We start from the raw sequence: 21,632 nt of genomic DNA on the forward strand, positions 1-21,632 counted from the left end.
TTTCCCCTCTGCAATGTGTCCTTTATACTAACTCTCACAGTCAAGGTGCCCAAACTCTAAAAGCATTTAGTTGTTTTTTTTTCCCCCCTCACTGGGCCCCTGCCTTTAGTAGACTTCCATTAAGCTCACATAAATAGACAAAAATTTCCATGCTAATTAGTTCCCATGAACTAAGTATAAATTTGTGGATATAATAGCTGATTAATTTTTATTTCTTCTTTTTTCCTTTATTGACTTTTTAGATGGCCTTTGAACCCAAAACTATACATATAATCTAGATCTCATATGTAATCATCACAGTATAAGCAATTTTGGCATTATTTTAGGAATAGAGTACTTTCTTTCATGAGAATATTGGAAACAAAGCATGAGCTAAGGACTTTGGCCTTTTCTTATCTGAACTTTACCCTCCAGGATTTTCCTTAATCACTTGCTTGTCCTCTTTTTCCTCCAAAATAGAAATTGATTCATTTTTTTCCTAGTTGCACACATGTAATCAATATTTCTTATTAAAATTTAATAATAGATATAAAGGCCCAATAGCTACCTCTTTAAAATATCTCCTTCCAAATCTTTTCTATACACAAACAAATATGTATAAATTTTACAATATGGTGTCATAAGTGTGCACTGTTTGTGATAATCTCTTTACACAGAAAAATGTGGGTGAATCAATCCTCATATTGTCATTTAATCACTGCATGGTATTCCTTGTGTTGATATGGTATGATGTATTTAATAGATTGACTCTCCAATCTTGATTTGTATAATTTCCAAAAATTTTTCCAGATTTCATACCAATCTTTACCTATTTATCAGAAGCCAGCCTTTTTAGGTTCAAACTCCAAGTTTTAGCAATAAAAATAGAAACCCAGGGCACTGACGCCTGAGACATAACTCCTGTCAGGTCACATCCTGTTCAGAGTGCCACCATTTTTCCACTGTGAAACATTACTTGAACAGATTCTCAAAATAGCACTCCCTCTTTTTAGCATGCCAGTGTCTCACTTGTGTTATCTGGCCCTCCCAAGCGGCCAGCAAGAATTCTCGACTCCTCGGCCTCGGAGTCCCTCTGTCCCTGTGCCAGATCAGACTTAGCAATCAGGACATAACACTGGGGAGCTGCAGGCAGTTGGAACTTTGGGACAGCAAGCGGGAATGTAGACACATGGACCCAGCCAGCTCCCTGTCTCCACTCATGACAAGAGATCCTGGTGTCATGCATGGTAGTGTTCTGAGTTGGGGAGAAAAGGTCAGGGGTATAGGCTCATGGTGTACTCTAAGCCCAACCTGCCAGCTCCCATTTTGTACTTGCTGTTATCTATAAATTACAGAGCAAATTTAGGGAGATTATAGATTTTTCAATTCTCTAATTTTCGTTAGACATAGTATAACTTAGTAAAAGAGCGTGGGCTTCAGAATCAGTCTTAAGTTCAAGACTAGATCTGTCACTTATTGTCCATGAGACCTGACACACGAGGCACTCAGTAAACACTTACAGACTAAATGTGTTGAAGGCACATTTGCCAACTGTATAAAAGCGATGATAATAGTACCACTTCACCATATTGTTGTGAATACAATTTGATGAATGCACAATTGGCCCGGAGAAGGTATTTCATAAATTAGAGCTGCCATTTTATTAGTCTCAGAAGAAAAAATAGAGTTCTTACTAGAATCAGTTTTACAATGCTCTTGCCCAACTTACTTGTTCAAAAATAGTTATTAAGTAGGTTCTGGGAAAAGTACTGGTAAGTACTGGGAAAAGATGTTGAATAAGACACTGTCCAGACCTGCAGTCTAGAAATTTTCATTCATTCATTCATTCATTCATTCACTGAATGCATTCACTTCCTATTAGGTACTGAAAACACAGCATCCAGCTGCAACATACTTCTATCTACTTACTTCTAGCTCCATTGTCATCATCCTGTGGACCACAGTCACAGGTTCTTAACCCTATTACTCCTTGCTTCCATTCTTGACTTTTTGAAACCACTTCATACTCAGAGTGGTCTTTCAACACTGTAAATCAGATCATGCCATTCCTTTGCTAAAGCATAGAATCCCATTTAGAATAAAATGCAAATTTCTTATCTTGGCCCACATAGCTCTGCATGACCTTGCTCCCTCCTGTATCTCCAACCTCAGCTTAGTCTCCCCTTAGCCCCTTATGCTCCACAGATTGCCAATTCCTAGAACCAGCCAAACTCTTTTCTGCCTGAGGCCTTTTCATGTTCTGTTCTCTCTACCTGGAATGCCATCTCCTATGTGGATGACTCTCTACCTGGAATGCCATCTCCTATGTGGATGACAGTCTTCTTCTTTTCTTTAATGTATCAGCCTGAAAGTCCCCTTCTCAGAGAAGTCATTCCTATGCCTAATGACCAGTATTTATTCCATAGCAAAAGCTTCTTGTTTATTTCCTTCCTACTATTTTTTTATAATCTGCATTTATTGTTTCTATTTATTTGCTTACCTGTTTATTGTCTGTCTTTCTACTACATCAGCCCATGAAGGCAGGAGCCTTGTCTCTTGACTATTGTTTGCTCTTCATTGCCTAAAACTGTGCCTGTCACATAAAAGGCATTGATAATTTGTTATATGGAAGAATGAATGAATGAATTTTTATTGTTTTGAAAAACTTCAGTAGTAGAAATCCTGAGCTTCAGTTTGGCATATTCTAGGACAGATATATTTTGATGTCAAAAATTATTTTATGTTGGGATACACCTTTTAAAAAATTCCAGTATAAAAAATTTCCATGGGCACCTGGGTGGCTCAGTCAGTTAAGCGTCAGACTTCTGCCCAGGTCATAATCTCACTGTTTGTGAGTTCGAGCCCCTTGTCGTCAGGTTCTGTGCTGACAGCTCGGAGCCTGGAGCCTGCTTCAGATTCTGTGTCTCCCCCTCTCTCTGCTCCTCCCCTGCTCATGCTCTGTCTCTAAATAAATAAATAAGTAAAATAAAAAAGAATTCCAGTATAGTTAACATACAATGTTATATTAGTTTCGGGTGTACAATATGATTCAACAATTCTATATTACTCAGTGTACTCAAGATAAGTGTACTCCATGGGCGCTTGGGTGGCTCAGTTAGTTAAGAATCTGACTTTGGTTCAGGTCATGACCTCGCATTTCGTGAGTTCAAGCCCCACACTGGGCTCTCTGCTGTCAGCTCAAAGCCTACATTGGATCCTCTGTCACCCTCTCTCTCTGCCCCTCTTCCACTCGCTTTCTCTGTCTCTCTCTCTCAAAAATAAATAAAAACATTTTACTTTTTAATTTTTTAAATAAAAACATTTAAAAAATATTTTTAAACAAGGTAAGTGTACTCTTAATTCTCCTTCACCTATTTCACCCATCCCCCCTCCTCTTGGGATACACTTTAAGAAATGGATAGAGTGTGACTTGGGGAGGACATGGGAGAGTCCATCTCCTTCAGGAGATAAGCAATAAGAAGGACATTCCAGCAGCAGAGAATTTGAAAACTCATTTGTATTTAGGGACGTGAGGAGTTGCTTTTTCACCGTCCTCTAAGTAAGAATTAATGGTGAAGAGGATGGGCTTTGGGGCCAGGAGACTGGATTCACATGACTGCCTCACCACGTATTAACTGTGTGACTGTGGACAAGTCAGATGATGGCTCCAGGTCCATTTAAGTGAGAAACGGACCCCTGAGTCTGTTACAGAGTAAGTGCTCAGTACGTGTTAATTATCCTTTTTATCTGATAAAAAGATCTTTTGAGACGTACTACTGTGAATTTAAAATGCACTGGTAGCCAAGGCCCAGCACAGGGCTGGGTAGGTCAGAGATGCTTACAAAGTTGGGGTGCAGCACAGCAGGGCACAGTGGTTCTCAGACTCGAGTGTACACCCAACTTGGCTAGGGGGCTGGTGAAAATGCAGAGGGCTGTGCCCTTCCACCGGTTTCCGGTTTCCGATTCAGGAGGTCTGGTGGGGCCTAAGAATTTGCATTTCTACCACGCCTCCAGGTGATGCTAATGTTGCTGGTCCAGAGACCACACTTTGAGACTGACTGACAGTAGTTAAGGACACCAGCCCCAGTGCCAGACATTCATGTCCCAACTACCCCTTTTCACTAATATATGATCTTGAGTGAGCTGCTTCCTCCCTCTGGCCTCAGTTTCCTTATCGGAAAGTGGAGATAATAATAGAGCCTTCCTCTAGAAGTTATTAGGAGGTTTAAATGAGGCCTCATACAGCACAGTTATTCAATACACATATAATCCATACTTCTTGTATGGATTATTTGATTATTATTTGATTGCTATTTGTTATTTGTTTTTTTAAAAATTTTAAAAATATTTTTATTTATTTTTGAGACAGAGAGAAACAGAGCATGAGCAGGGGAGGGGGCAAAGAGAGAGGGAGACACAGAATCTGAAGCAGGCTCCAGGCTCTGAGCTGTCAGCACAGAGCCCGACGCGGGGCTCAAACTCACAGACTGTGAGATCATGACCTGAGCTGAAGTTCAACGCTTAACTGGCTGAGCCACCCAGGCGCCCCAGCTGTTTGTTATTTGTTAATAAAAACCAATTACAGTAAAACTTTGATTGCAAGTAACATGTTCTACCAGTGCTCCACGTGATGGGCAAACATTTCTAATAAATTTTAACGTGATAAACGAGTGATGCCATGCAATATGGGTAGCACGGGATGCTAATGTCACATGATCACAACTGAGCCAATGGTGCTTGAAGTTTGCTTTGATATACAAGTGCTTTGGATTACCAGTATGTTTCCAGAACGAATTATGCTCGCAAACCAAAGTTCTGTACAATGAATTTATAACTGTGCTATCCAATAGAACGTTCAGAGATTATGGATATGCCCAATTCCATGCTGTCCAATTCAGTAGCTATTCACTGTGCCTGGTTATTGAGCATTTGAAATGTGGCTAACAGAATTGAAGCGCCGAGTGTTTAATGTTTAATTAATTTTGATTAATTTAAATTTAAATAGACCTGTAGCTAGAAAAACACAAATTTCTACTTAAGAGTTCCTCCCCTGGGTCTGGGCTTGTGGCAGTTCTTTGGAAAGCTGACAAACGCAGGGCAGTGTAAGGACCTGAGTGTGTGTGAATCTACTACTTTCTGACTACTTGACCTTAAGCAAGCAATTCAATTTCTCAGCAACACAACCTCATCTGTAACATGGGAATGACACCTGCCCTGATTCCTCAGAACTTCTCGATGTATTCTACTGTGATTATATAAAATCATAAATGTAATACAATTGCAAAGATTTCTTTAAAGCTTCATACCATCGTTTCATATTTTCTTCCCTATGACCTGCTTTAAGGGCAATGGCTCCATCATCTTCAGCCTTTTGTGTCCACAGTGCCCAACACATAGTAGTAGGTCCTGAGTTAGAATGCAGCCTCCATGCCAATGTCTTATAGTTTGGCCTGCATGTATCGGTGCCCCAGGATATGTAGTAAAAAGGAGGAAATGCCTATATTATTTTAAATGCACTAGTATGCCTTAAAAAGTTATTGTCTAAAAGTCTTTTTAATCTTTATTTTGTCTCAGTTATAAGTATTTCATAGTTGTTTAGAATTGGAAAATGTGGGGTGCCTGGGTGCCTCAGTCAGGTAAGCATCCAACTCTTGATTTCAACTCTGGCTGTGATTTCACGGTTTGTGAGTTTGAGCCCCACATCAGGCTCTGTGCTGACAGCTCAGAGCCTGGTTGGGATTCTCTCTTTCCCTCTCTCTGCCCCTCCCTTGCTTATGTACTATCTCTCTCTCTCTCAAAATATATAAATAAACTTAAAAAAAATTGGGAAATGCAAAATATTATGAAGAAAAAATACAATTCATCTACAATATCTCCACCTCATTAACATTTTAAAACACTTTTTCCAATTATATATTAATTTATTCATTCATTCAACAAATATCTCTTTTTTATATTTTTTAAACTTTTTTTTAATGTTTATTCATTTTTGAGAGACAGAGCACGAGTGGGGGAGGGACAGAGAGAGAGGGAGACACAGAATCTGAAGCAGACTCCAGGCTCTGAGCTGTCAGCACAGAGCCCAACACGGGGCTCGAACTCACAGTCTGCAAGATCATGACCTGAGCTGAATAACTGACTGAGACACCCAGGTGCCCCAACAAATATCTCTTGAGTATTTGCTATGGGCCAGGTGATTTCTAGGTGATGGTAATACAGCAGTGAACAAACTAGACAAAAATCTTTGCCTTCATGGAGTTACATTCTAGTGGATGATATATGAAGGCTCAGGAAAATATATACACAAATTTAAAAAACTAAATCAGGCTAATGTTGTTTATACTATTGTACATTTGTTGGTTATTTTCCTTTCCATTATGTTGTGAGAATTTTCTAATTTTTGTTTTTTTAATAGGTCTGTCCTTAACATCCATTGCCTGCTGAGCTGACACATGGGGTTTTCTGGGGCAAAAGGAAAAATAGATACTTGTTATGTCTTTAGGAACTTTAGCCTGGGTGTGGTGTTCTTAGGGGATCAATGACTGTCCAAGGAAGGCCCCATACTGTGTACCTTGGAATATCCTGTTCAGAAAGCCAAAGAATCCCAAGTCTGGGACTCAGTGTTCATATCTCAGATTCTACTGAGTTTTCAGGCATCATTTCATCTTGCGTCTCTAAAACATTTTTTTAGGTCTTAAAAAGAAATTTTTCTCAGGGGCGCCTGGGTGGCTCAGTCAGTTAAGCGTCCGACTTCAGCTCAGGTCATGATCTCGCGGTTCGTGAGTTTGAGCCCTGCATTGGGCTCTGTGCTGACAGCTCAGAGCCTGGAGCCTGCTTCAGATTCTGTGTCTCCTTTCTCTGCTCTTCCCCCACTCATGCTCTGTCTCTGTCTCTCTCTCTCTCTCTCTCTCAAAAATACATAAACATTAAAACAATTTTTTTTTAATTTTCTGGAGTCATCAGGACCCATGTTGCTTATGGTCCACCCTCTTCTATTCCTGCATGACTAACCTGGCTGATTACTCTGCCCCTTTGCAGATTCAGATGAAAACAACTAAAACTTAAATCCTGAAAGAGGCTTCCAAGCCAAAGTAGTGAGGAGCATGGTGAATGAGGAGGGGAGAGCAAAGCTCATACTCTGATGAGGGGTTGCCACTACTGGACAGAGACAAGGACAGTTTGTCATCTTCGTGTCCTGGGCCATGACCACCACAGCCCCTCCTCTTCACGTGGAATCCTTCTCTAGTTTCTTCTTGTTTTGTTCTTCTTCTCTCCCATGTCCCTACATCCTTTGCCCCTTAGGGTCTGCAAAAAAGGGAGTGAAGGAGGCTGTATTTCTTCAACACATCAAGGACAAGGATTTCATCTGACTTGGGAATAAAAGAAAAAAATCCATGAATGGATGCCATTTCTACATAGGGGGAAATATGTTGATGGGCCCCCAGGTAAATCATCAAGGGGGGCATTTTTTAAAAATTGTCTAGAAGGGAAAAAGGAAGATGTTAATTGGTTGCTGGTGTCTGCCCTTATTAAAGGCTTGAGTCAGGACAGAGTCGAGAAATGAGTAGGCATTCTATACAACAAATAGTGCCACAGAGCTATATGTGCTGAAGCCAACTGCCAGCATGTCCCACTGCTTTGAGATTTTACTGCTGATCATTTCAGGTGACATCTCTTCTTCTCTTCTTTTGTTTCTTTCCACAATTTTCACTGCATCATTCACACTGATGGTTCATTCTCATTGCTAGTTGCCCTATACAAAATACAACCATTAGCAATGAAATGCTTTGCTACTGGATGAAGAGACAGTATAATATAGTATGAGAGTATGGATCAGTGCCGTTCAATACAAATAGAATACAAGCCATGACTGTAATTGAAAATTTTCTCATACTACATGAAAAAAGGAAAGAAAGAAATAAAATTAATTTTAATCATGTCTTTTAAAATTTTTTTTAAAATATGTATATTTCTTTATTTTTGAGAGAGAGAGAGCACAAACAGGATGGGGCAGAGAGAGAGGGAGACACAGAATCCGAAGCAGGCTCCAGGCCCTGAACTGTCAGCACAGAGCTATCACGGGGCTCAAACTCACGAACCGGGAGATTATGACTTGAGCCGAAGTCAGATGTTTAACCAACTGAACCACCCAGGCGCCCCATTTTAATCATGTTTTATTGAACTTTATCTAAAATATCATTTCAACATGTAAACAGTAGAAAAATTAATGAGATATACGGGGCACCCTTGTGGCTCAGTCGGTTAAGCATCCAACTTCGGCTCAGGTCATGATGTCACTGTTCGTGGGTTTGAGCCCCATGTTGGACTCTGTGATGACAGCTCAGAGTCTGGAGCCTGCTTCCAATTCTGTGTCTCCTTCTCTCTCTGCCTGTCCTCCTCTTGTACTCTGTCTCTCAAAAATAAATAAAAACATATAAAATTTTTTAAGAAAAAATTAATAAGATATATGTGTTCCATACTAAGTTTTCAAAATCTAGCATACAGCACATCTCAATTTTGACTGGCCACATTTCATGTGCTCAATAGCCACTTGGAGTAGTGGGCTCCATATTGGGCAGTGTAGGTACTCCACAGCCAGAGTAGCTAGAGGTGTAATATGGGGAAAGTTACATAACCTCTGTGGGTTAGTTTACTCATCTACAAAGCTGGGAAACAGGATAGTCCCTACTTCATTTAGAATTGTTATGAGGATTAAATGAGCACTTAGAACTTTGTCTGACACAGAGTTGGTGCTCAGTAAATGTGCTCTTTTATTATCATCAAATATACATTTAACCACATCCTTGTAATGATCAAAACAATCTTTCAGTAAGGTCCTGTTCTGAGCTTTCTAAATAGGGGCTATATGTCTGGTATTTTGCGATGATAAAAATCATATGACACTCCAGAATCCCTCTCTCACTTCAAAGGTTATCAAAGAGAGTTTGGTCTTGAGCTGTGCTTTCATAAAGCTGGGTAACCTGTAATTTGACAAAGTTCCTCATACTATTAAGTCTGCAAATAGATTTTTTTAAAGTAGGGTCTACATCCAACGTGGGGCTTGAACTCATGACCCCAAGACCAAGAGATCAAGAGATCAAGAGAGTCCCATGCTCTACTGACTGAGCCAGCCAGGTGCTTCTGCAAATAGATTCTTATTGAATTTTCCAAATAAGCAATATCATATTTTTATTGGGATATAAAATTAGGTTCACAGCTATAAAATCATCCCAGCTTGCTTTCTGGTGATCTCTTATAGATTGAAACCATGCTTCACTGTAGTAAGAAGATAGCACTGTCTTCTTGAAACTATGGCTTATAGCTACAAACCCATATTAATATCACAGGATATATTTGAGGGCCTAAACAGCATGATACATTAATTGTTACCTGGGGCACTTTTATGACAGCATATGAATAAACAATGGAGCAATTCTACAAGTCATTATAGATCACTTTATTTATTTTTAATTTTTTAAAATGTTTTTTTTATTTTTGAGAGAGAGACAAAATGTGAGTGGATTAGGGGCAGAGAGAGAGGGAGGCACAGAATCCAAAGCAGGCTCCAGGCTCCAAGCTGTCAGCACAGAGCTTGACGCGGGGTTTGAACTCACAAGCTGTGAGATCATGACCTGAGCCGAAGTTGGATGTTCAACCTACTGAGCCACCCAGGCGTCCCTCATTATAGATCACTTTAAAAATATATTTTAGATGTTTCTAAATCTTAATTCTTTCATTCATTTACATATTCAGTCATTTAACTATCCATTTATTCAACAAATATATATTGAGGGCTTACTATGGGCCAGAAATTTTGCTAGGTACTGAAGAGTCAATAGTAAGCAGAACATACAGTCTGTCCCCATGAGCTTATAGTCTACTAGGGGAGAAAAATGTTATCCAAATAACCACACAAATAAAATTGTCAACTGACATAACTGCTATCAAAAAAAGGAAGGATTGCTTTGAGAGCCTACGAGGAGGGCATTTGATTTGGTCAGGGAGCTTTTTTCCAAAGAAGTGCTGATTGGGCTGAGATCTGGATGAGTAGGAGTTACCCAGATGGAGAGAGCAGGGCACTGCATTCCAGACAGAAGAAAGAGCATGAATACAAGTCCTGGGGTGACAGGGCCTGGTGAGGGAGAGATACTTAAGCCATGAAGGAAGCTGGCTGAGGTTTAACTGGAAATAGGTAAGGCCAGACATCACAGGTTCTTGATAACCATGTTAAGGATTTTATATTTACATGAAGAACATTGGAAAGCTGTCACTGGGTCTCCAAAACTTGGGGATGCTTTTCTTTGCTGTGTCAAACCTCATTTTAATTCTTTGTAATTATGATGAAATAAACTGTCAGGACACCAAGACATAGAGACCAGGCAAAGGGCTACACATAGCCTCTATTTCTTATCAAGTGCAACCAGTAACAACAGCCACGCTAGCTCCTGCCTCTGGTTCTCCCTGTAGCTCCTCTTCTTCAGTTATCCAACCAATTCTGAGCCTCAGTCTTGTGTTTTTCTCAGTGTTTAGCAGAGCAGCTGATAGAGGAGTTTTGACCACAGCTTATATGTGAACCCCTGAAGAAATCAACTGTTCCAGAAAAGGAAGTAAAGCTCTTACATATTTCAAGTCTGACCAGTGAGTCTCCATTCTGTGTAAGAGCAAAGAGGAAAGATGATCACATTTGGAAAAAATAACTAGAAGGGTTCCTGGGTCAGTTGGAAGGGCATGTGACTCCTGATCTTGGGGTTGTGAGTTTGAGCCCCACATTGGGGATGACTTAAATTTTACAAACTTTAAAAAAAGAAAAGAAAAGATAATTAGATATAGGTGGGGAAAAGAGTGAGGGGAGTTTAGAGAAGGTTAAGAGAGGATGCAAGGAGATAAGAACACTGTTGCTATCAACTAGGCAAGAGGTGACGTCAAACGTGATGACAAGTAGATGGATCGGAAAGACCCAAGGTGCTTCATGGATGTTTCCAGTCTGGAAGCTCAAGTACTCCAGTGTGTGCAACGCTCTTGAATTATTTCTTTGAGGCTTTTCTTGCCTTCATTTTTTTCTGCTTTCTTAGTATAACTTTTGCTGTTCAGGTGTTACATCCTATTTTTCATCTCTTTTTCTTTTTGACATATTTTCTGGAATATTTCTTCAAACTTATCTTCCAACATTTCTATTGAACGTCAGAGAAAAAGAAATAAATGTAGGCCCAGCTTCACAGAGAGATATCTAAAAATTATCACAGAAACCTGACTGGTAATTAGTAGTGCTATAGACTGAATGTTTGTGTCCACACCAAATGTTTTATGTTGAAACCTATTTCTCAAGTTATCTTTGCAAACTCCTAACAGAGTCCTGAAAATATGGTGAGGATAACCACTGTAGTCCCTTCCCTAGGCATAGAGACCTTACGTAACTCTTTGTGCCTCAGTTTCCTCATCTGTCGAAGGAGAGGAACAATAGTACCTATCTCAGAGGGCTTTACTCACAGAATAAATCAATCAATACATGTAAAATGTATATACATTAGAATAGTTTCTGTATATTGTAATCACTGGAACAGTGTTAGTGATTACCTCGCTATTATTATCAATACTATTATATGAGAGTTGAGTAGCTGGTAGGAGACATTTCCGGCCTAACGTTCTCTTGGGATGATATCAGAAAGAGTGAGTCAATTGGCCTTTGAGAGCTCCTGATCTGTCTGGGATAGACAAATGTGCTAGAGTGTCCTTTCTGTACCTGCCAGAGACTCATGTGGACCTTAAACTCAGCTCTTGAGACTTTTCTATGGTACAGAGTCACTGAGCAGACTGCAGTTTCTTTGAGATTCTAACAACTTGCCATTTAAACCTATAGATCCAAAAGATAATAACCTCCATCCTTAAAAGGAGCCCAAAGTAGACAGGATTTGCTACCCATTGCTGCATCATAATACCAAGAGGACAAACTAAAGCAAAGGTGGTGTGGGCCATGCTAGGGTCAGTGACATTGTTGATGCGGCAAAGCACAATCTCATGAAAAGAGCCCAGGTCAGATTTTTTATTTAAAGAATGTTAGGCCTTGCTATTCCTAAGGCTGATCCATTTCTACAGCAACGCTTGCCCCTTACCCCTCACTCAGGGTGTGATTTATGCATGGCTGAAAGCACACCAACTAATTCTCTTTGAGCCCAAACCTCTCCCCAGCTTGCCATTTGAAGATGGTTTATGGGCACAGAGCTCAACTCTGGAATGCTGGAAGAGCTAAATATTTGCCCAGTGGGCACTGCACCAAAGGCAGCCCCAGCTTTTTAGCTTTGGGTTGCTTCAAGGTAGGATTTTGCAAATCTATCTTGCTGCACACTTAACCATAGAGACAGACTTCTCGGCTTTGGGAAGGCAAGCCAATTCGCAAATTCCCTTACGTAAACTGGATCAATTCTCCTGGAATGCCCCAGGCTCTTGATTCCAAGTGTAATCCTTTCATGTTACTCCTGTTAATTAACTATGACTAGAGAAGTGTCAAAGAGCTTCAGATAAAATCCAAATTAATTTTGAAGTGAGGGATAATCTTCACTGATTTTGAGGAGGCCCATTCCTTTCTGCAGCAGGTGGTGTATTTTTACATGTATAGAAAAGTATTCTCTACAAATGTCAATCCTACAGATCTGGGGGCAGGACATAAGGTAGATTTAACCAATCGGGAGATATTTTTCATGCCATCTCGAAAGTAGCTCACAGATGCTTGACAGCTGCAGCTGTCCCGGCCCCTCGCGATGGCATTGCTCTATGACTCAGAGGGATGTTTATGCCAGAGAACACTGCCACTGCAACACTACCCCAGAGATGTCCCAGGAGAAAATAATCTGGAGCAATAAGTGAGAGAGGAAGGTCCTCGGGCAGACTTAGTCAAACCCAGCCCCATATGTAAGTGTAAATAGTGTTATATGGGGTGGTGGAAAATGCATGGGCTTCGGGGTCAAACAGACCCAGCCATAATTCTTAGCTCTCACATTTTATATTCATCCAGTCAGTTATCCACTCACTCACTCACTCATTCAGCTAATATGTATTGAGAATCTACTATGTGACAGACACTGTACTCGGTGCTGAGAGAAAGGGGTAAGCAGGACCAGATAACATAATTTGTGAGGCCAGTGAAAAATGAAAATGCAGTTCCCCTGTTCAAAAAGCATTAAGAATTTCAAGACGATAGGGAGCCTGGGTGGTTCAGTCAGTTAAGGGTCATGACCGTGAGGTCATGCCCCACGTCTGGCTCTGCATTGGCAGTGTGGAGACTGCTTGCAATTCTGTCTCTCTCCCTCTCTCTCTCTCTCTGCCCCTCCCTACTTGTGTGCTCTCTCTCTTTCAAAAATAAATACATAAACTTTAAAAAAAAAAACAAAGAAAAAAAGAAGAATTTCAAGATGGTAACGGTAGAGCATTAAACCAGCCACGGGGCCCTTCTGAGCATAGGGACTGTGTGACTGCATTACATGAAGCCAGTTCTCCTGATAAGCCTTAGGAAACAAGAGCGTTTGTGCTCATGGAGCTTAATTCACACCAATTAACCTAAAATCATGACTCTATAAGGACAGCTGAAGGACAAGAGCATGGTGCCATGTCTGGAAGAGGAGGTGTCTCATCAGCTCAGGCTGCCACAAAATACCACAGAATGGGCAGCTTGAACAAAAGAGGTCTATTATAGCTCTGGAGGCCGGAAGTCCATGATCAGAGTGCCAGCATAGTTGGGTTCTGGTGAAAGCTCTTCCTGGCTTGCAGATGGCCACCTTCTCTGTGTCCTCATATGGCATAGAGACAGAGCTCTGGTCTCTTCCTCTTCTTAAAAAGACACCAACCACATCATGACCTCATCTAAACCTAATTATCTGCTAAAGACCTCATCTCCAAATACCAACACATTGGAGGTTAAGGCTTCAATATACGAATTTTGGGGGGCACACAAACATTCAGCCCACAAGAGCGTTTGATTTGTCAGGGAGACGAGGAAATCCTTCACCAAGGAAGTGATGCTCAGAGTGAGATTTGAATGATAGTCGTTAACCAGCAAAAATGAGAGCTGACCTGTGAGAGGCTCCATCATTCCAAAGCCAGTGATGAGCCTGCAAAGGAGAAAAAGGAGAAAATGTCAACGTCAACACAGGAGGAAACCAGGAGAGGCATGGGTTATGGGAGCCAAGGAAGGAAGTGTTTCAGGAAGCACAGAAAGCCTACGTGGGTGACCCTGGCAAGTGGTCTCATGTATCAACACAGGGATATACTCCTGAAGGCTTAGTGGGATTCTTGGCACACGTCATTTTTATTCCTTCCTGGTAATTGTCTCTATGCAAAAGCAGGTTCATCTTTTCCCAAACAGGTGGTCCGGTTCTCAATCTTGGGGCATATTTCAGAGAGGGAAGTTGAGGCACAGAGAATTCAAGTTTAAAAGGCTTCTAGGAGTGAGATAATGATCCGGAAACAGACAAGCAAACATACATAGTGTGAAGCCACTGGGAGCCACCTCCAACTCCAGTCCCATCTCCTCACTCTTCATCTCATTCTCTAGACTCTCTGTTCCCTGCACTTTCAGTCCCAGGATGCAGCACCTTTCTTCCCCACCTCCTAACCTGTGCTTTGCTCTACTTCCTCTATTTCCACCCTCAGGCATGGCTCAGGACTGTTACTCATTCTTCTGACCACAGTTTACTAGTGCTTCCTTTGAGAGCTTGCCTTCCCCAAACCTCTCTCTGTTTTCCCCTATTATGTCATCACAAATATAATATGTAAATAAATGAGAAATATAAAATATAATTCTTCTTATAGCCCTGTTCTTTTCTTGATACCATTTATCCTACTTATGCTCCTACTTGTTAATGAAGGTGTCTTATTTCACCATTGATTCCTGGCAGGCAGGTACTGGCATGTGTTCACCACTGTAGACCAGTTACCTACCACATGAAGTTATTAAATGAATTAACATAAAACCGTGTTCACCATAAGCTGAAGGTGCCTAACATCTTGCTCTTGCTCAATCTTGACTTAGAGAGGAAAATGTGCTTGAAGATTATTTAAGCCTCATTTACAGATATTTCCATAAGCCCTTCTCAATTCCACCATAGTATCCCACTCTCCCATCACCATAACAACCCATGTATTAAAAGAGAAATTTTCTGAAGCTTGTACTCTGATTCTTCATTTAGGTAATGTGTGTGTGTGTGTGTGTGTGTGTGTGTGTGTAGAGGATAGCCTTCACAATCCATCAACCAGGACATGGAGTCAAGATCAAACATTGTGGTCTGAATTCTCCTGTGACTCACAATTTACATATCAGTCAGGTAGGGTTTCTAACTGGAAGATAGGGCTGGGGTAGGGCTGGGGTAAGGAATGTAAACACTTGGGGTTGATTATAGCAACATATGTCAAGTTAGACATGTTCATGCCAAATTCTTAACAAATAATGGGTAGAGGAGCAGATTCCAAGTTTTCTGTCTCTCTGAGTTTGTTCCAACACTATCTGAATATTAGACCACCTTATGAATGATGTTGGGCTCTGTAGCATCTGTTTTCTGCAACTTGCACTAGCTGATGCTATTCAACAAGCTCAGAACCAAAGAATAGAAATAAAAAAATAAGACTAAGTTTGCATGGAGAAGAACCTTGGGTGTGTTATTCACCAGAGTGTAGACAGGAGTTCACAAAGTGCCTGGCTAAAAGTAGATATGCCTGGAAGAAGCACTAACAAAGAGGCAGAGAAGAGAGACAGGGAAGACAAGGAGGCCTATAATGGTATGTTATTGAGCACCTGAGACAATCACACTGGGGAGACCATCCAGAGGCATCTCAAAATTATTTGCCTTCCCCAGAGGGAAGGAAGATAAAGTATTTAATCTCCAATTTCCAACCACTTGGCCTGCTTTTAGTGGGCCAAGAAAAGGCCCTTAAGTGGAGAGGACTCCTACAGGCATGCAATGGAATGGTTAGTGCCCAGAGGTCATGGGTAGGGCACCAACAGGATGTTTTATGGATAAGAGAAAAGCAGAGTGAAGAGCAAAATGAGGAGAAAAGAGAAACAATTGTGTGTATGTGTTTGTGTGTGTGTGTGTGTGCGTGCGCACAGAGTAATGAGATCTACAGAAAAGTTTTAAATGGTAAATAGAAACCCCTCACAATCAACCCATCTATACAACTCCTCTCTCCACCTGACATAAACACTTTAATATTTATCAGTTTATAAAGATTTAAAAAGATTGTTGTTTTTCATTGCATGGATTTTCAAACAGAGCAATGCATTATAAAGCATTTATAAATAAAAATGGATTCATAGGAAAGAAAATTCCCTCAAGGGCTAATAAACATGATAAATACATGAAAAGATAGTCTACCACAGTGGTAATCATGGAAATGTATATTAAAGCAATGATATACCATTTGGGAGGAAATATTTCAGAGAATAGTAAAAAGATTAGTAATGCCCATGGGCACCTGGGTGGCTCAGTGCGCTGGGTCTCCAGCTCTTGATTTTGGCTCAGGTCATGCTCTCACAGTCGTGGGATCAAGCCCTGTGTTGAGCTCCTCACTGACAGTGCAGAGGCTGCTTAAGATTCTCTCTCTCCCTCTGCACCCCTCCCCCACTTTCTCTCTCTCCCTCCCTCTCTCTCTCTCTCTCTAAAACAAGCAAATAAATAAATATAAAAATAAAATAGACAAAATCAAAAGGTTAGTAATATCCAGCGTAGACAAGGATATGGGTGAATAGACATTGCCATGTATTGCTATTAAAAATTTAAGTTACAAAAAAGTTTGAGTTACTAAAAAAAAGAAAAAAAGAAAAAAAGAAAAAAAAACACTTGAATTACTACAACTTTGGGGGAAAGAAATGTCAGTATACACTAAAATTAAAAACATTCATACTCTTTTGTCCTGAATAAATAAAAGCACCAGAATATAAGGAGATTTACACAAAGATTTTTTGTGGCATTATTTTATAATATTAATGCCATTAATATAAAAACCAGAAAATTTGAGGTATATCCATGCTAGTAAAAGTAATGCTGTATTTGTTTATTTTAAGTAATGTTCGTGATATAGTGAGAGGAATTAACAAGTTGTACTGTAATATGTACAGCTCAATCCACTCAAGTAAAAAAAGGTAAGAGGAAATTTGTATGTGACAGGGAAAGATATGGAAAGATATACTTCAACCGATACTGTTAGTTACCTTGAGATTTGAGAGAGTATGATGGGATTTGTGGTAGAGGAAATCCTGTAGATAAGAATGTTTGCTTTTTCATTGTATTGTTTGGCTTGTGGTAAAAAGCAGGTATTTCTTCTGAGATTTGAAAATAAAGTCACATAAAGTGTGAAGAATTTGAGAAACTCCACAGATGAACATAGGGGAAAGGGAGGAAAAATAAGATAAAAACAGAGAGGGAGGCAAACCATAAGAGACCCTTAAATACAGAGAACAAACTGAGGGTTACTGGAGGGGGTGATGGTTGGGGGGAAGGATTAAATGGACGATTGGCATTTAAGAGGACAGTTTTTGGTATGAGCTCTGGGTGTCATATGTAAGAGATGAATCACTGGGTTCTACTCTTGAAGCCAAGACTACATTGTATGAACCAACTTGAATTTAAATTTAAGAAAAAAATATGAGGAAAAAACCCTCAATGTTGGCAGGACTGTTGAGAAGCAAATATGCTGACATGTAATTGGGGGCCCCAAGAATCAGTGGAATCATTGTTGAAAGTAGCTGAGCAGCATAAACAAATTTTCTAGAATAAATGATACTCACTTTGGGAATATATCTGGAAAAAATATCTACCTGTCCTCTCTTTATGAATGACCCCTTTTATTTTTTTTTTAAATGTATACATGTTTCTTCAACAGTGCAATAGAAAACCCGCATGGCCAAAAATCAGGGAGTAACTCAGCAAACCATAATGTACTAAGTACATTGTAATACAATAGTAAAGGCCAGAACTAGGTATATGTTGTGCTTGTGTTTGAGTCCTGGTTCTGTTTCTTGCAGGCTGTATGGCTTTAAGCATGTCAGTTAACATCTTTGGGTTTTACCTTCTTCATCTTGAAATGGGGATAACAATAGTATCTAACCAATAGATTTGCTCTGAGGATTAGATAAGATATGCATATCCTTATTATTACTACCACTACTTTATTATTTATAAAATAAATGAGCAAATGAATAGACAAATGGAGAACTCTATATGAGATACTGCTAAGTGAAAAAGTAGAACAGGACATGTGTGCTTTATATTAATTATGTAAAAATGATTTACACAATGATTAAAATCAAAAAGTCAATAAATTTTGTAAATTCTAGTAGTTGGTATCTTGACACGGAATTATTTGCCTCTTTGATTTTATTGATCTTTTACTTTAAGGTTAATTATGTAATAGCATAAATACATATATAATATGTAAAGCAGATTTAAGAGAAAAAGATTCTTAGAGGTTCATCCTTTGAAAACAAAAATAATGTTTTGTGGTGTGCTTGGGACAAATGTTTATTATGTCTCTCCCCACACCCCTTCACACACACACACACACACACACACACACACTCTTCCAGAATATCCTCATTGTTCCAGGCTGCTCATCCAGCTGTGGCTGGCAATTGCAGTCTTACCAAAATAGAGTCTTCTAGGATGTCTTGCCAGAAAGACCAAGGTCCAGGCTGGTGGAGGCATTTGGAGCAGGTCTACTCAGAAAGGAGATCAGAGAACAAGGAGCACACAGATATCTATGCAAGAAAACTATATAAGCCTGATTATTGAAAAAGAAGAAGAAGAAGAAGAAGAAGAAGAAGAAGAAGAAGAAGAAGAAGCCTGAGTTCCTTAGCAGAGCAGATAAGGTCCCTCAGAATGTGGCTCGGCCTCAGTGTTGGTCTCGGCCCTCGGCAATCTGCAGGCTCCATCAGGCACTTCTAGCCAGCCCCACCAGCCTTCTTGCCAATCTCTGAACACAGCATGATGTGTGTGCCTCCATGCCGTTGTTTTGGCTGCTTCCTCTGTCAGGAATGTCTTTCACGGCCTCCAAATTTTTCCTCTGAAAAACTTTCCCTGATTATTTTCTTCTTTCCATGGAAGATGGAACTACTTTCCACTGTGCCCAGCACTGGGTACATTTGTCCACCAGACCACTTACCATCCTGAACCATAACTATTTGGCTCCATATTGTGACCTCCCCAACTAGATTATCATCCCTACCCATTTTTTGTTCCTCTTTCACCCTGCATAGTCACTAGTAGATAGCAGGCCTCCAAATCTGTTGGTTGGCAAAATCCACAGGGAATGAAAACACAGAAAGAAAATTGGGTATTCAGTGACATCCAAGGACAACTTAAATTCAACACTTCACTATTACACAACCAACTCTAACATAGAATTAGGCATAAACCTAGGTCATGTTCAGATGTCACCCAAGAGGTTCTAGTTACAAGAAGCGCAGAAACAACCATGATCATAATTCCACCTAATTTTATCTCTGCCTTCCACGAGTTCAAGCATAGTAATACATACCACTTGCTAGCAATTTTCTTTCTTTTCTTCCCTCTTTTCCTTTCTTCCTTCCGATCCATTTCAGTCACAAAACAAATTTTGATCAAACACGTAGTACCCTGCTACCACATTTAGCACCATGCTATGGGGATACAAACATTAATAAGATGTAATTGCTGCAACATTTACATTTAGAATCTTGGCGTTGTCATTTAACCATAGAGTGAACTTTAGGGAAAGCAACCTCTATGACTCAGTTTCCTCATCTTTGAATTAACCTAGCTTTTCTTCCATCAAGCAAGAATCTTTTTTTTTAATTTTTTAATGTTTATTTACTTTGAGAGAGAGACAGAGAAAGAGAGCATGTGAGCGAGTGTGTGTGTGGGGGGGGGTGGGGTCAGAGAGAGAGAGAGAGAGAGAGAATCCCAAGCAGGCTCTGCGCTGTCAGCACATAGCCTGATGTGTGGCTTGATCTCATGAACTGTGAGATCATGACTTGAGCTGAAATCAAGAGTTGGATGCTGAACCGACTGAGCCACCCAGGTACCCCAAGAATCTTCCTTTTTTAGGGCTTTGGGAAGAGGGAGAATTCTCCTTGGCAAGGCAGGAAGGAAAGGAAAGTTGTAGATACTCTTACAGGATGTGTTTTTGTTTTTTGTTTTTTTGTTTTGGTCCCATCACAAGGATGTTTGGCAACCTGCAGGAAGGAATGTGCCAGAGACAAATGGAAGAGGAGAACCAAGTTAGAAGTGGAAAGGCATGTGAAAGGAGTAACAACAGCAGGTGGGTTGCCAGGATGGAAAGGAGAAAGGGGTGACCTAACCACCTGACTGTAACTTAAAATATCTTTTTTACTCTATTGATATGGCTGTTGGATGTCACTAGTATGGTAGAATTTGCACAGCTAATGAATGAATGCTATCCATGGGTATAAGATAATCTAGTATCTTTGGAGGAGATGTTATTGTTTAAATCTGTAAGTATTATGTGTGGAAGTGAATTATTGAAGAACCACGTCAGCAACAAACACATCCCTGAATTGTGCTCAAAATATATGGAACAAGCTGCTATTTAGTGGGGGAGACAAAATGTTAGCTTATATTTTCTCCAAGTTTCAGAATATGGGCTTGAAGCCCGACTGTCTAGCGTCAGATCTCATTCCACCACTTGCTAGCTGTGTAACTTGGGTAAAAGGAGCTTCTTCATCTGTAAAATGAGGATGGTAATAATACCTTCCACACAGTATTGTTGTACTCATAAACAGTAAAGAGTAGTATTTATTACATTAGCCCTCTTGAGATGGAGAGCTGAGAATGGTTTTCTTCTTATATTAAAATGTTTTGATGAAACAGAACTTGAACATTACAATTAAATCTGAATGAGGATAGAAAGCAAAGGGGCTGGGAGAAGTTATCATCTGAATGAGTTGTAATTAGCTTGGATAATAGAATCATAATATATTACTAGGAAAGAGAGCACTTCAGATATTTTGCCAGGTCTTCACTGAAACTATTAGCACTTCGTATATCAGAAGTTAAACTTAACTCCATGAGTAAGGCAGTTTGAGCCTATATTTATAACTGCCCTGGAAGTCTGTTGCATAGATGAAAGATCCTTGTTCATTTGGGATCTTAGTCAAGTTCAGGCCAATGAAAGAAGGGGGAAAAGGCTGCAGGTAGCTGGCACTAATCTAGGCTAGGGCTTGGGATCCATGTCTTAACTTGTTACAGAGATATTTTCGAGAGCAGATACTGAGTAATGTTGAGCTTGGAAAGACGTTAATATTATCCAACTAACTGTAGTGTGGCTTGTTTTATATCGTAAGGTGTTTTTCTCTGTATTATTATTTAAAACTTATTCTCCTGTATCTGTCACAGGAAAAGCTTAAAGGTTTGAATATTCCTGAATTGCTTACCTGCAAGGGAAAATGACTTTGGGCATGTGTTCTTGGTATTGCTATTTTTCCTTTCCTAAATTCAATAGCCGCTGGTACCCATGGCAGTCTCTGAGGACGAAGTTGGCTAAAACTAAGTGTAACCAGAGTTAGTGACATTTCCTTACTGTACCTGTCACCAGCTGTATCAGATGCTCACTCTGTTTCATCAGTCCTATCAAATGTGCCCTTAAGCAGACGATTATAAATGCCATGAGTA

The 21,632-nt window shown here is 40.0% G+C and overlaps 1 protein-coding gene across 1 annotated transcript in view; it reads left to right on the plus strand.

The window, feature by feature from the left end:
• The window catches only part of MYBPC1 (myosin binding protein C1), a 139,995-nt gene that overhangs the window by 8,790 nt on the left and 109,573 nt on the right, over positions 1-21,632 (plus strand). Inside the window, exon 2 of the mRNA XM_042993709.1 lies at positions 1,032-1,226. Coding sequence (XP_042849643.1) covers positions 1,032-1,226 — 195 coding nt within the window. The remainder of the gene's footprint in view (positions 1-1,031; positions 1,227-21,632) is intronic.

Source organism: Panthera tigris, chromosome B4 (genome assembly GCF_018350195.1).
Source record: "Panthera tigris isolate Pti1 chromosome B4, P.tigris_Pti1_mat1.1, whole genome shotgun sequence".
Lineage (NCBI taxonomy): Eukaryota > Metazoa > Chordata > Mammalia > Carnivora > Felidae > Panthera > Panthera tigris.